The 14,232-nt window shown below is 40.7% G+C and overlaps 1 protein-coding gene across 1 annotated transcript in view; it reads left to right on the plus strand.

Annotated features, from left to right (window-relative positions):
* APPL1 (adaptor protein, phosphotyrosine interacting with PH domain and leucine zipper 1) overlaps positions 1-14,232 on the plus strand; it is a 56,100-nt gene that overhangs the window by 1,022 nt on the left and 40,846 nt on the right. The window contains exons 2-4 of the mRNA XM_089781206.1: positions 5,179-5,277; positions 6,352-6,411; positions 9,427-9,498. Of these exons, the coding sequence (XP_089637332.1) occupies positions 5,179-5,277; positions 6,352-6,411; positions 9,427-9,498 (231 nt within the window). The remainder of the gene's footprint in view (positions 1-5,178; positions 5,278-6,351; positions 6,412-9,426; positions 9,499-14,232) is intronic.

The following is a 14,232-nucleotide window of genomic DNA, read 5'->3' on the forward strand; positions in this document are numbered from 1 at the left end:
ATACTTGTGGTGACTGTCTCTGGTTCCTAAGAACTTAATTTTAAAGTACAAATTGTTTTATTTTGAAATAATCCTCAAAATATTTGTTAATGTGAGTCCTGCCTCTCTGTCTCCCAGCCAAAACTTACACATTTTTGTAAAAAAGAAATTAAGATGACAGCTTGGATTCATGAAGTGTTTCTGAGAGCTATGCTTAGACTGGAAATACATGCTGCTGGCTTACAGCTTTTTAATTACACTAATTTCTTCACTCAGCTTTTATTGCTTAATCAGTTGTGCTTGATATTAAAGGAAAATATAGCTAAATAATAATGTTTTATAGTTTGCCTCTTGACATTGTGAACAATGTAACATCCTCAAGCCCAAACATAATATTTAATGCTAAGCAAACACTGCACTTATTAGCAGAGAAATGTGAGCCTACAGAACGATCATAGAATACTGGAACTGGAAGCTACCTCAAGAGATCATCAGGTCCATTTCTCTGCCCTCATGGCAGTACCAAGCACTGTCTATATCATCCCCGACAGCTGTCTGGCTAACCTGATCTTAAATATCTCCAGTGATGGAGATTCCACAACCTCCTTAGGCAATTTATTCCAGTGTTTAACCACCCTGATAGGAAGTTTTTCCTAATGTCCAACCTAAACCTCCCTTGCTGCAGTTTAAGCCCATTGCTTCTTGTCCTATCGTCAGAGGCCAAGGAGAACAATTTCCCCCCTCCTCGGCAGTACAGCTGGATCCCAGCAGGGGGGCTGTGTGTGCCAGCAGCGGTGTTGCCTTGATGGGGCCAGGGGCGCTGCATGTGGAGAAGCCAGCTGGGAGGCTGGCAGCAAGGCCACGACTGGGGGGCGCCAGTGCCAGTGCCAGCGGAGGCACAGAAATGACCTTTCCTGGTCTGGCAAAATGCCTCATCCAGGATCTATCAGGTCCCAAGGGTGCTGGACCAAAGAGGTCCAACCTGTATGGTTTAAAAAAAAAATTAAAGTAAGGACCTGAATAATACCAGCCAGGTACAACTAGAAGGTTTACTTTATAGACAACCAAATGGATGTTTCAGTTTAAATAAAAGAGTGATGTGGAAGCTATTTTCTTCTTACTCATAAAAACTTACTTAGTTTTTTATTAAAGTATTTGAATATCTGACATCAGCATTTGTAGAACCTACTGTAGTGTCTTTGCACATCATCCTAATACATTTTAGGATCGTTTCTTCCACTATAAAATTTGAGAGTGTACACACTATTGTATACTCCATTCTTGAGTGTAGGTTTTTTGTTTAACTACTTTAATATAATTTCTTTAAAGTATAAGTAGTCCACTGCTTAGTCAAATGTTCATGTATCTAATGCATTTTAACTTGTCACAGGGCAGACTCACCACCATGGAACCTCCAGCTGGCAGTCCCGGGAATTAGCTCTCCCACTCACTGGACGCCTCCCTCTAGCTGGTGTCTCCCTGTGTTCTTACTAATCCCTTTGGTCCTGACCCGTGTCACTCTTTGATCATGGCATCCTCTTCTGGACACTGCCCTCCAACAGTGCCCACTCCAGTCTCTCTGCACCCCCTTCTGGGGGGGAGGGGCAGAACTGTTGTCTACCCAACTGCGCACTCCACGGTCCTCCCCTCCTAAGGGGCACCCAGTTCTTCTCCTAGGGACCACCCAGTTCTCCTGTACCCACTTTGCCTCAGTTGATCCACTGTCAGTCTTCATAGGCAAACTGCAGTCTGTAATGGCCACTCATCACTGGCAAAGAGGTGTGGACCTGCTGCTTTTGCTTACCACAAAAGGTGTGGATGGGATAAATGGACTGTAAGATGGATAGAAAGCTGGCTAGATCAGGGTTTCCCAAACTTTTTACTTTAGTTGGAACCCGTTTTTTTTCAGTAATGTTTTTTGCAGCCCAAAAATAGAAATGCATATAAAAAAAGGAATACATTTTCAGTGTTTCACCCAGCTGCATCCTCCGCCCAGCCTGGGCCAGGGCTTGGGGGACCTGGAGCCACATGGGCACTCCAGGAGGCAGGAGCAGGAGCAGATTGGGGGTAGGGTATCTGGCTAGGAGGGAGGGTGCAAGGAGGGGTAGGGTTGCCAGGTGTCCAGTTTTGTACCGGACAGTCTGGTATTTGAGGGTTTTGTCCGGGAAACAAATTGAGAAAATACCGGACGTATAAAATGTCCGGTATTTTCTAATTAGGTAAGTTTTATTATTATTAGGTGTATCAGTCCTTAGCTGTGAACTGCCTGGCTGGTAGATGTGCTCATGCTGCATGAGTGTGTCTACCAGCCAGGCAGTTTGCAACTACTCAAGGGAGGGTATGTGGGGGAGGAGGGCGGGGGCAAAATGGAATCTCTGGGGCGGGACTCACTCGTGTGCCTGGGTCAGTCCCGCTCCCCCCCCCCATTCTCCTGATCTCCCCAGTCCAGCCCTGCTGCCCCCATCCAGCCCTGCTTCTGGCGGCCGGTTCCTCCCCGCCCCCAACCGATCTTCCCCGGTCAGCCCCATTCCCCTGATGACCCTCCCGACCAGCCCCGCTGCCCCAGTCCAGCCCTGCTTCCAGCAGCTGGTTCTCTTGTCCTCCTCCTCCCGATCTCCCCCGGCCAGCCTCCCCACCGCCCGTCCAACCCTGGTTCCACTGCCCGCCCTCCCTGATCTCTGCTGGACAGCCCCGCTGCCCCCAACCCTGCTTCCACTGCCCACTAGCCCTGATCTCCACCAGACAGCCCCGCTGCCTCCAACCCTGCTTCCGACAGCTGGCCCCCCCCCATCTCCGCGGGACAGCCACGCTGCCCCCAATCCTGCTTCCTGGTGGTTGGTTTCCCCACACACACACCACCTCCCAGCCCGCTCCACTCTGCTCCCTCCCGGCAACCACGCTGAGGCCTGGTATTTTTTTCCTGCGGCCTGGTAGTGGGCCGAGGCCCATAGTTTGGGAAACGCTGGGCTATAGCAATTAAAGTATCGAAAGAAGTGAGCATAGCTCTATGCTAGAAAGATAAACAGAGCCTGGATTGCTGGGTATCTAGATTTAATAGTTTTCCCCTTTCATCTACCCCTTACCAATAAAGACGGTTCTGACTTCTTAAAAAGCTAATATAATTTTGTAAGCTTTGAGCAGGGACTGTCTTACAGTAGATTTGCAAAACAAGTGGTATTTTGTGGGTATTACTTTCAGCTGTTTGTTTTGATTATGGTTTCATACTTTTAAAAATTATTTGTAAAAAATTCCACAGACAAAAAGATGTAGCAAAACTTAATATACATAGGCATAAATGGGATTCTGCGGGGGTTAGTTTTGGGACCAGTTTTGTTTAATATCTTCAACAATTTAGATAATGGCAGAGAGAGAATGCTTATAAAGTTTGCAGATGGTACCAAGCTAGGAGGGATTACAAGTGCTTTGGAGGATAGGGTCATAATTCAAAATGATCTGGACAGACTGGAGAATGGTCTGAGGTAAATAGAATGTGGTTTAATAAGACAAATGCAAAGTACTCCACTTAGGAAGGAACAATCAGTTTCACACACACAAAATGGGAAGTAACTGTCTAGGAAGGAGTACTGCAGAAAGGAATCTAAAGGTTATAGGGTACATAAGCTAAATATGAGTCAACAGTGTGACACTGTTGCAAAAAATGCAAACGTGATTCTGGTATACATTAACAGGAGTGTTGTGAGCAAGACTCTCAGTCCTTCTTCCTCTCTACTATGCACTGATTAGGCCTCAATTGGAGTATAGCGTCCAGTTCTAGGCACCACATTTCAAGAAAGATGTGAAAAATTAGAGAGGGTCCAGAAAAGAGCAACAAAAATTATTGAAGGTCTAGAAAACATGAGTCATGAAGCAGGGCTGAAAAAATTGGGCTTGTTTAGTTTGGAAAAGAGAAGACTGAGGGGGTACATAAATAAGTACCTAAAAGGAGGGAGAAAAATTGTTCTCCTTGACCTCTGATGATAGAACAAAAAGCAATGGGCTTAAATTGCAGCAAGCGAGGTTTAGGTTGGACATTAGGAAAATCATCCTGTCAGGGTGGTTAAACACTGGAATAAATTGCCTAGGGAGGTTGTGGAATCTTCATCACTGGAGATATTTAAGAGCAGGTTAGATGGATAAACATCTGTCAGGGATGATGTAGATGGTGATTGGTTCTGCCGTGAGGGCAGAGAACTGGACTTGATGACCTCTTGAGGTCCCTTTGAGTTCTAATATCATATGATTCTATAATGGGATTTTAATATGGAATACCTTCCCAGATGTGGAGGCATGGTCTTACTGTGCTGTCAAAAGGAAAACTGTGAGATTTGTTGTCTATTAGAGTTCAGCTTTCAGTGAATTCTGAAAGTCCTTCTCCTCTAACAAATGAAGAAAAACGTGTTTTTTACCACCCTAGTTCAGGCTTACTGTGCCTTCTTACTGCCTCTCACCAGACTCAGATGCAAAAGACATCCTCCTTTTCTGGGAAAGCAGTCATGCTGTCCTTTCTGGCAATCATGCTATTGAAAAGCTCAGGGCATGTATGAACCACTGTCTCCAGGTAGTGCTGTAAGGGAACTTTGATCCAGGGATTCTTTAGTGAGCAGTGATGGAACATTAAGCTCCAGTTCATTGTCACTACATAGAATTCTTGTTTCATTCCCCTAGACCAATTCCTACATGAAGTCTGCTCCTTTCCCTTTAGTTTCTTTTTTCACTGGCCTGGCCCTAGGCCTATTCCACTTTTTGGGTCTTTCTCTCTTGGCTCTACTCTGGAGAGCTTTCCTCCAAATTCTCCCTGGTAGAGTTCAGGCTGCTTCTTATATTCTGTAGCCCTGCAGATCATATGACTGTCACCCGCCTCTAGATTCCCAATCCTGAGGTGAACTGGCCAGGCACATAAGAGACTGAGCCCAGCTCTGTTAAAGGGCTCACTCTGACCTATCTACATCTTCCAGATAGAAACATATAAAGACACCGTAATTTGAAGTTTTGTAAACTTTACTACAAGCCTCTAAATTATGACTGGGAAACATGCTTTCTTAAACCCTATTTTTATAAGTTTTGAAGTCTCTGGTGTCATTGAGAAAAGACAAACTGCGTTACTAATTAAATCATATTTAATGACTTTGAAATACTAAGACATTGTTTTAAAAATCAGCTTGTCAAAGAATAATACATCGTGTGTTCCATTTTTGACAGACAAGGTCTTTGCTGGGTGTATTTGAAGAAGATGCTGCAGCAATTTCCAGTTATATCAACCAGTTATATCAAGCCATGCGCCGAATTTGTGATGCACAGGTAAAATTATAGATGTTTCCGGTGTGCATTTAGAAAGATTATAAAAACATTTCAACTGCTTTTTTGAACATGAGTAAACTGTATTTTTTAAACTATAGATTAAAAAATAGAGATAAAACTGGAGAATGCCATGTTTGCCAAGGCCTGCTGGTTTTGAAACAAGATTTATCAGTTGGAAGGGTCGTGTTGTTTCTGCTCTTAACACACCTTTATGCGTTTAAATGAGCTGCTCTAATTATGATCTTATTCTATGAAATATTATGTCTAAGATTGATTTCGGATATATTGTGAGCAGTGGATCACTCGCATACAGACAACTGTACATTAATATTATGATGGACACCAGAAGCATTTGATTTTTTTTCTGAACAATTGCCATTGTGGCTGTAATGTGCATTTATAAATACGTTTGAACAGTTTCTTGCTTTATTCACTTGATCTTATTAACATTAATTCCTATAGCTTGTAACTTGATTTGGGTTATGGTGGTGGTGCATATATGTGAGAGGTAGTTCTTTTTATTACCCACCTGTTTGTTAACTGTTGCTTCATTGGTGTTTCTTCCTTTTTCTGCACTTTCAGCTGTCCAGGTGTATGATAGTAATTTCATGCTTTTCTGTCATGACACTGTTTGTAGAGATTTTTCCTTAGTCCCTTTCTACATAGGGATTTTTAAAAAATTGTAACCAGTTAATGGAATGGTTTGTTCTCCACAATGTAGTTAATATTGTGCTGAGTAGCTAGGATAGCTGATGTGAACTAAATATTGTTATCTGCAAATTTGAACGTAGGCCCAATTTTCATGGGTGTGATAACTCTGCAGTGTGTGCATGGTATGTATTGTTACATTGACTTTCAGAAATACTCAGCACTCATTCACTCCCATTAACTTTGGTAGGAGTTGTGGGTTTCAGCCCCTCTGAAAAGCTGGCTGTACATGTTTTGAGATGAGTCCCCATTTTAACGTTTTGATTTGTATTTCTATATTTCCTCTACATAAATGTTAATGCCCACAGTGTATATTGATCAGAAGGAAAATAAGCTAAAACTGTTTCCCTTTTTATTTTAAACCAGAATGAATTGAGCGTAGCAACTCATCTAACTTCAAAACTTCTAAAAGAGTATGAGACGCAGGTAAAGTATGAATCAGTTTCATTTTGAAATAGTTCAGAGTACATGCTTTTGTATACTATTTTAAAAAGTACAGTTTTTTTCTTCCAATACAGCAAAATGCAAAACTGTGCAGGTCTGACCCAAACAAAATGAGCTATTGCATCTGTTGGTTTACAAGAACTTCACTAGCAACAGGTGTTGCTTTCTGTTCTGTGCTGAACATACCCAATCCGTAGAGGAACGTACAGAATGCTACATTAGACTTCCTGTGAGTTTTTCACAAGGCCGAGTTTTAGGCTCAGGTTAGGTCCATAACAATGAATAATATTAGGAAAAGGAGCTTCTTTGGCTGACCATCAGTTATCCAGAGACATTTTACAAGGATTGTAGCTCCAAAGTAGTGATCACTTACTAGAGGACAGTTTTAATTCTAGTAGTCATAAGAAGAGATTGTGTGGCCTGAAGCTGTACCATTTCCCAGCAACCCAACAAATGAGAAGGGATGGAGCCTGTTCCCAGGAACAAAAATCTCCAGTGGTGGGAGGATAAATCCCCCTGCTCCCCAAATTGGCATTTTTAAAATAAACTATAAAACTCATAATTTGCTTCCCCACTGAAAAGAGTGATATTTAACATGCACAGTAGTGCCATTAAGGAAATGTGAGAAAATAGAGGGCTTTGGATTGCAATTTATTTTTGAATGGTCTCTGTGGGCAGCCACCCCACCCACATAGGGGCTGCACTTGTCAGGTAGGCTACTGGATCCCAGGCTATCCTACTCTACCACTTTTCAACGCTGAGCTTTGGGAGGCTAGTTGGACTTCACTCACCTGGTGGTGCCTTGTGTCAGTATCAAGTCAGTTTCCCTGGATCTCTTCATGTCTCCCTGTTCATACTAGCCAGCCACCGTCTGTTCCTGGAGAACACTGCCTTCTGAGCTTCTAGCCCTGGTCAGTCTCCAGGTGCTGTGGGTCCCAAATTCCTTGACTTAGTGTGAGCTCAGCTTATGTCTTTACCTGGTGCTTCCATAGCACATCCTTCCCACTGGATCACCAGCCCCAGACTGAGCTGTGTGGTTGCTTTTTAAACTCCCATCTCCAAACCAAGCAATGCTTGACAAGGATGGAGGTGCGGAGCATCCTTAACCAAACGTTTCTCCTTAATACCCTCCTGTCCAGTGACGGGATTTATACATCCTGTCACAGTCCCATAAATCTGAAGTAGTCAGCCCTTTCACTCTCGCCTTGCACGTTCTCTTGAATACAGCAGTGGAGAGATCGTTTATATGAACTTCATTCTTTCCTTGATTTTTTTTTCCCTCACTTTCTGTTGAGATTCCAAGTTGTTACATAATTCACAGCTGTGAAGCTGGAACTTCTTGTTTCAAATCTTCCTCTGGATGGAGCCAACATCTATAACTTTTTAATAGCTTATTCTTATCAAGTCAGTTATAATGCTTAATTGAATCCCAAGCTGCTACAGAATGTTAGGCATTCTTAAGAAAGGGATAGATATTAAGACAGAAAATACCATATTGCCTCTCTATAAATCTATGGTGCTCCCACATCTTGAATACTGTAATGCACCATCTCAAAAATGACATACTGGAATTGGAAAAGATACAGAAAAAGGTAATAAATGATTAGGGGTATGGAACAGCTTCCCTATGAGGAGAAATTAATAAGACTGACTTTTCAGCATGGGGCTTCTGGCCCCACTTCTAGGTAGGCTTCACTCCGGGTTCTGTAGTTCAAAGCTTATTTAAACTTTATACTGCAGAACCCATGGAGCATATAACCACTATGATTTTTAGGAGTTACATGGTTATATTTCTAAACAAATTTTTACATTTCTACCTTGCATTTTGCTTATTAGCTATAATGAGACACATTTTAGTGATGGAATTCTAGCTCCCACAGGTATCGTGAATTTCCTCATTTCAGTTAGATGTTTAGTTACAACTTTGATGGCCTGTCAGTAGATGTAAGGTATAAGTCTTGTGGTCCTAACTAAGGCAAAACTCACTGTGTGTGTATATAATATAATTGCTATGAATTAAGTATCAGAAGTCAAAGTAACTGGACCCCGTATTTGATTTACTTTTCCATTACTGTGGAAGGCTAGGTTTGTTATTCTTAGACTTTCTACTACTTTAGATAATTGCTGGCACTGCTATGAAGGAGAAATGTTTAAAATGCACCACAAAACAACCTAAAACAAAATTAATATTTTAAAACTTGAGGATGCCCATGCATTTTCCTATTAAAGAAAATAAAGGATGAAAAACATTGTTGGCAATCTCATGTATTCAAAAAGGGTGGGTAAGGTCACCACTCTACAAAAAAAACCAACCATGGTTAAAGTATGAAATTTCACAAATAAATTGGCTTTCTGGATTTTTAACCTCCTACTTTAGGCTCCTACTTGTAAGCTTCTCTCCATAATCATGAAAGCTAGAAATTTACTCTAGACATTGTTTTAAAATCACATGACTTTGAGACCTGGGGAAAACACTGAATCTAAAGTTGAGAGAGTTGACAAAACTGGAATAATAATGTAATTCTCCAGAGAAGTCAAGCTTGAATCTTTCTCAAATACTAGAACTAATCTGACATATTTAAAAAAAAGAGGTAACTATTTACGTACTTGTCATAAATATTCTTTGTTACATGAAAGTACAGGAGACCCTCGTGATTCACAGAATTGCTATTTGTGGTCCCATATATTAGTGGGTCTCCTGTCACGGCCTGGGGTGGAGAAGGGGCTGACCCCTCTGGTGAGTTTGGGAACTGTGGAGAGCTCACCAGGGGCCTGGGAGCCGCAGCTGCCAATATTCATGAACGGCGAGTATTTCCTGTAATAAGCTATTCTGCAAAATGTCCTTCAAGTTAATTATAAGTACTGAATATAAACTTGGAGATTTTAAGTTCCTGTATTTTCCTTTCAAAATAATTAGACATCTAGTATGTTGTTAGGTTACAGCTTTCTTTTGTCATCCACAAGGATGTGTCATCATTTTATTTTTTATTTTTATAGCGTTTTCCATTAGGGGGCGACGATGAAGTTATGAGCTCTACCCTACAACAGTTTGCAAAAGTGATAGATGAGGCAAGTTTTGAATGTGTTTGGCTTACCTTTAACCTTTGTTAGTCATCCATAGACTTTTCAATTGATTATCATCCTTGGTTTTTTTTTTTTAGAATGAGCATGTAAAGTAGCATTTATTTATTTATTTATTCATTTAATGATTGTAGCGCTTTAATTACTTGCTCTTGACACACTATAAAATTGAGTAGCCAGAAGATAGGGAATCAATTTTGTGACGGAAGAGTAAATTGTTTCTAAAAAATGCATTTTTTATGTCCTTTATCTTTCTGTAGGCATTTAGTATAAAAATTGTTACCCTACAGAACTAGAATGTAGCAGATTTATAGTATAAGCATGAATTGTAGATACAAATTGATTCCACTTTCATCAATATCTGTTCCCAACTCAGTAAATAACTTCTTTAAATCAAGGGCAATTTCAAATCTACAGTATAATTTATAGTTAGTGTTGAGATGGGTCCCATATTTTAACTGCAGTTTTTCGGCGCTATTGTAGACATTTGAAGATGCCATTGCTGCTAAAACCAATGCAGACTGAGTTAAGACATGATGAAGCAAGTGAATGTAAAAACATAGGTATAGGAAAACAAAGAATAACAGTAATTTTACACACTTAATATAAGATTTGTGCATTGATAGTTACCTAACTTCTTTATATTTAAAAAAAAAAAATCAGAAACTCTTATTGGCTCTCTATCCAGCCATGATCATGTGGTTATTTTATGTGAACATCACAATCGTGGGTCTTGAAGGAGGACAAGGTAGTTGAAACTTTACACATTCATTTGAAGAAGATGCTTTGTGCATAAGGAGTAATTGAATGTGCTTGAAGGATTAAGTAATAGTCAAGGTTGGCATAGTTGCCACGATGGAGAAGTGGCTTGATAAAGTAGAAGAGCAGAAAGAGGTAGGGTCACAGTTGTTGTGCACAAAAGGTACAGACAAGAAACTTCACTTGAATGTAGTGTAAAATGGCAGACAGTAAAGAGATTCAAAGAAGGACAATATTATGGTGGGAAATGCTTTTATTGGGCTAGAGAAGGGTGATTATAGGTTACAGCATTAAATATTAGAGACAATGTGATGTTGATGAGAATTTGAGCTATGTGGACAAAAAGAAAATGTTGTTGAGGAAGAAGCTATGAGATATGGACATGACCTGGATGTTAGGGCGAAAAAAAGGAGGAGTAAAAAATTATCCACCCCATATATTGTAGGCCTGAGTGATATAGAAAATAGTGGCATTGTCAATATTTACAGAAAATGGGGGGATGGAAAGTACTTGGGGAAGCATGAATAAAGAATTCTCTTTTAGTCACATTAAGTTTACATTGATAAAGTAACAGAAAGGAGTCATGTGACTCGGATGGTGGAAGGCACATCAAAATTGGAGAGGTAGATTTGGGAACCATTATCATAAAGATGGCAAATTAAGTAATGATAGCCAATCGGATAAAAGAGTGTGAAAGTTATATAAAGGGAGAAGAAGAATGGGCCAAGAACAGAGCTCTGTAAAATTCTTATAGAAACTGGTTGAGGAGATAAGTACAGTTTGAAGAAATCAAAGAGAAGGTAAAACGATCAGAGGATGGAGTCCTGAAGACTACAGCTGGACAGGAATTTTCTGATCAATCAGGGTGTGATTCGAAGTTCCTAGGGTATCCCACACAGGAAATGTCAATTAGGACAGGCTGAAAAAAAGAGCTGATCCCCCACCAACTGGTTGTTAACACTGTAGTTATTCACCAACCAGCATCTTGTGTGTCTGTGTATTCATCTATCACACTTGTTATCAAGAAACTGAAAGGAATGAAATCATATAAAGCTCTATTGCATTCCCATCCCTAGGTCTAAATCAGCAAATAGGCTCAATACAATGAACTTAAAACTATTTACTATACAAAATGGTCTTCTGATCCTCACGTTCCATATCGTTACTAGTTTGGCTCTTACCCAAAATGCCATGCTGCCAGCCAATCCTTTAGTATCCAAAGGCTTATTAGAAAATAATTACAAGACAGTTGTTAAATAATCAAAACAATCAGATACATATGACTTCAGTGTCCATATATCAGGTTATTAGCAGCATTGGTGGGTTTGCTTGCTTATAAAATCCCTCCGGAACACATTCAAAGCTTGGATGCGTCTATCAGTCCTTTGTTCAAAGCTTCAGTTTGTAGAGAAATTACTACAGAGGTGAGAAGCAGGATTGAAGATAAAATGGTGATGATGCAGTTGCCTTTCTATGTTGCCATGTGGCTTGCATCTCCTTTGTCCAAACCAAACTCACAGTACATGGGTATGGAAAAGCTCTTGTATCCCATGTCCACCCTTCATGTCTGCTGATTCATAGATAGGACCCTACCAAATTTGAGTCATTTTGGTAAAATTTCACAGCCATAGGATTGTAAAAATAATAAATGTCATGATTTGAGCTTTTTATATTTGAAATTTCACAGTGTTGATAATGTGGGTATCCTGACCTGAAAAAAGTGTCGTGGGAGGGTCAAAAGATTATTGTAGAGGGGAGTTGTGGTAGTGTTGCTCTAACTTTTGTGCTGCTGTTGGCAGTGACTCGGCTTTCAAAGCTGGGCAGCTAGAAACCAGGGGCTGCTGACCAGAAGCCCAGCTCTGAATGCAAGGTCGCTGCCAGCAGCAGTGCAGAAATAAAGATGGCATGGTATGATACTGTCCCCTCTTATTTCTGCACAGTTGTCTGTGGAGCTGGGCCCTTAGCAGCTACCATTCTTCAGCTGCCCAGCTCTGAAAGCAGCAACACAGAGCTAAGGGTGGCATTATATGGTTTTGCAGTCCTTACTTCTGCACTGCTATAGTGGGGTACTGCTTTCAGAGCTTGACTATCAGCTGCTGCTGTCCAGCCACCCAACTCGGCAGGCAATGCAGAAGTAAGGGTAGCAGTACTGTGACCCCTCTCTAAAATAACCTAATGACTCTGCTGTAACCCCCTTTGTGGTCAGGACCCCTAATTTGAGAAATGCTGCTCTCCCCTGTAAAATCTGTATACTTTAGGGTAAAAGCACACAAAAGAGCAGATTTCATGGTGAGAGATCGGATTGCTTGGTCTGTGATAAGATTTTCATGGCTGTGAATTTGGTAGGGCTCTACTCATAGGCATAGTCTCAGTATCTCAATGGGTTTATTGTATAGTTGATTGCCTTTGATAGCTCATAGAGCAAGCGAGATAATGCTGATGCTAATCTGTCTGGGTATCACCCTCAGACATGTGCTCTGTGTTTGGTATGTCTACACTGCCACCCTAGTTTGAACTAGGGTGGCTAATGTAGGCTTTTGAACTTGCAAATGAAGCCTGGGATTTAAATGGCCTGGGCTTCATTTGCATGTTCCCGGGCACCGCCATTTTTAAATGCCCCGTAGTTCGAACTACCTGCCCGCGGCTACACGCAGCACGGACTAGGTAGTTCGAATTAAAGCTCCTAATTCGAACTACCATTATTCTTCCTGCAAGGAGGTTTAACGGCAGTTCGAATTGGGAGCTTTAATTCGAACTACCTAGTCCGTGCCGCGTGTAGCCACGGGCAGGTAGTTCGAACTACGGGGCATTTAAAAATGGCGGCGCCCGGGAACATGCAAATGAAGCCCGGGATATTTAAATCCCAGGCTTCATTTGCAAGTTCAAATACCTACATTAGTCACCCTAGTTTGAACTTAGGATGGCAGTGTAGACATACCCTAAGGTACTAATATACCATACGTATTTATAACTTACCATATAAAGATGAGACATTCATATTAATAAGCTTATCATATCATATTTAGTAAATCATAACTTTTCCACTGATATCTTAGATGGCTTAATAATTGTATCATTATTATATTAATCAGTATTATTATAAATGACCTATCTTCCGTACAGCGTCACGCATGTTTTGTTAGAAAACGCAGATTCATAAGACCCAAAATGCTTTGCATGTGTGGTTCAGTCCTCCAATGAATCACAAGCAAGGTTCTGATAAAACCGAACTTAATTGACTGTCAGCTTGCCTGAAAGCCTTCTGGAGAATCTGGGCTTCCGGGGTCTGGAAGGGTACATCTAGACTGCAGCGCTATCCCAAAATAGCTATTCCGTATCTTTTAAACCAGGCCATTATTTCAAAATTGCTATTCCGATGTCCCTGTAACCCTCATTTCATGATCTATATTACTATGATCTAAAAAGCTGTGTGTATCATTTGTTGTCTAAACATCATTATGTCTTCTCCATACTGAGCTATTTTATAACACAAATCTGCAGGATCTCAGTGTGCTTTGCCATTATTCCACTTAGGGTTCGTCTACACTGCTCAACTATATAGCTACCCCATGTCTTAACAAGCTGCATGATATTTCAAAATATTTTTTGAAATAACGGGCATGCTATTTTGGCATTCCTGTAACCCTTGTTCCACGAGGGTTAAGGGATGTCTCAAAATAGTGTGTTATTTTGAAATTTGGCACTGTGTAGATGTGCCAAATTTCAAAATATTCTATTTCGATTCTATTTCGAAATAGAATAAGAGATGCACTTTGTGTATTTTTTTTGAGTTTAGGGTGCTGTGTAGATGCACTTGTAGATACAAAGATACACATATATAAAATATACCTACATATGCACACATATACAGCGTGTAATTTATGTTCTAAAGATGACCTACAAAACTTGAATAAAAAAATCCTTTTGGTATTACAACATGTGCTTCATGCTCTTAACTGCAAG

This window comes from Pelodiscus sinensis, chromosome 11, assembly GCF_052426305.1.
Source record: "Pelodiscus sinensis isolate ZL-2025 chromosome 11, ASM5242630v1, whole genome shotgun sequence".
In the NCBI taxonomy this organism is placed as follows: Eukaryota; Metazoa; Chordata; order Testudines; family Trionychidae; genus Pelodiscus; species Pelodiscus sinensis.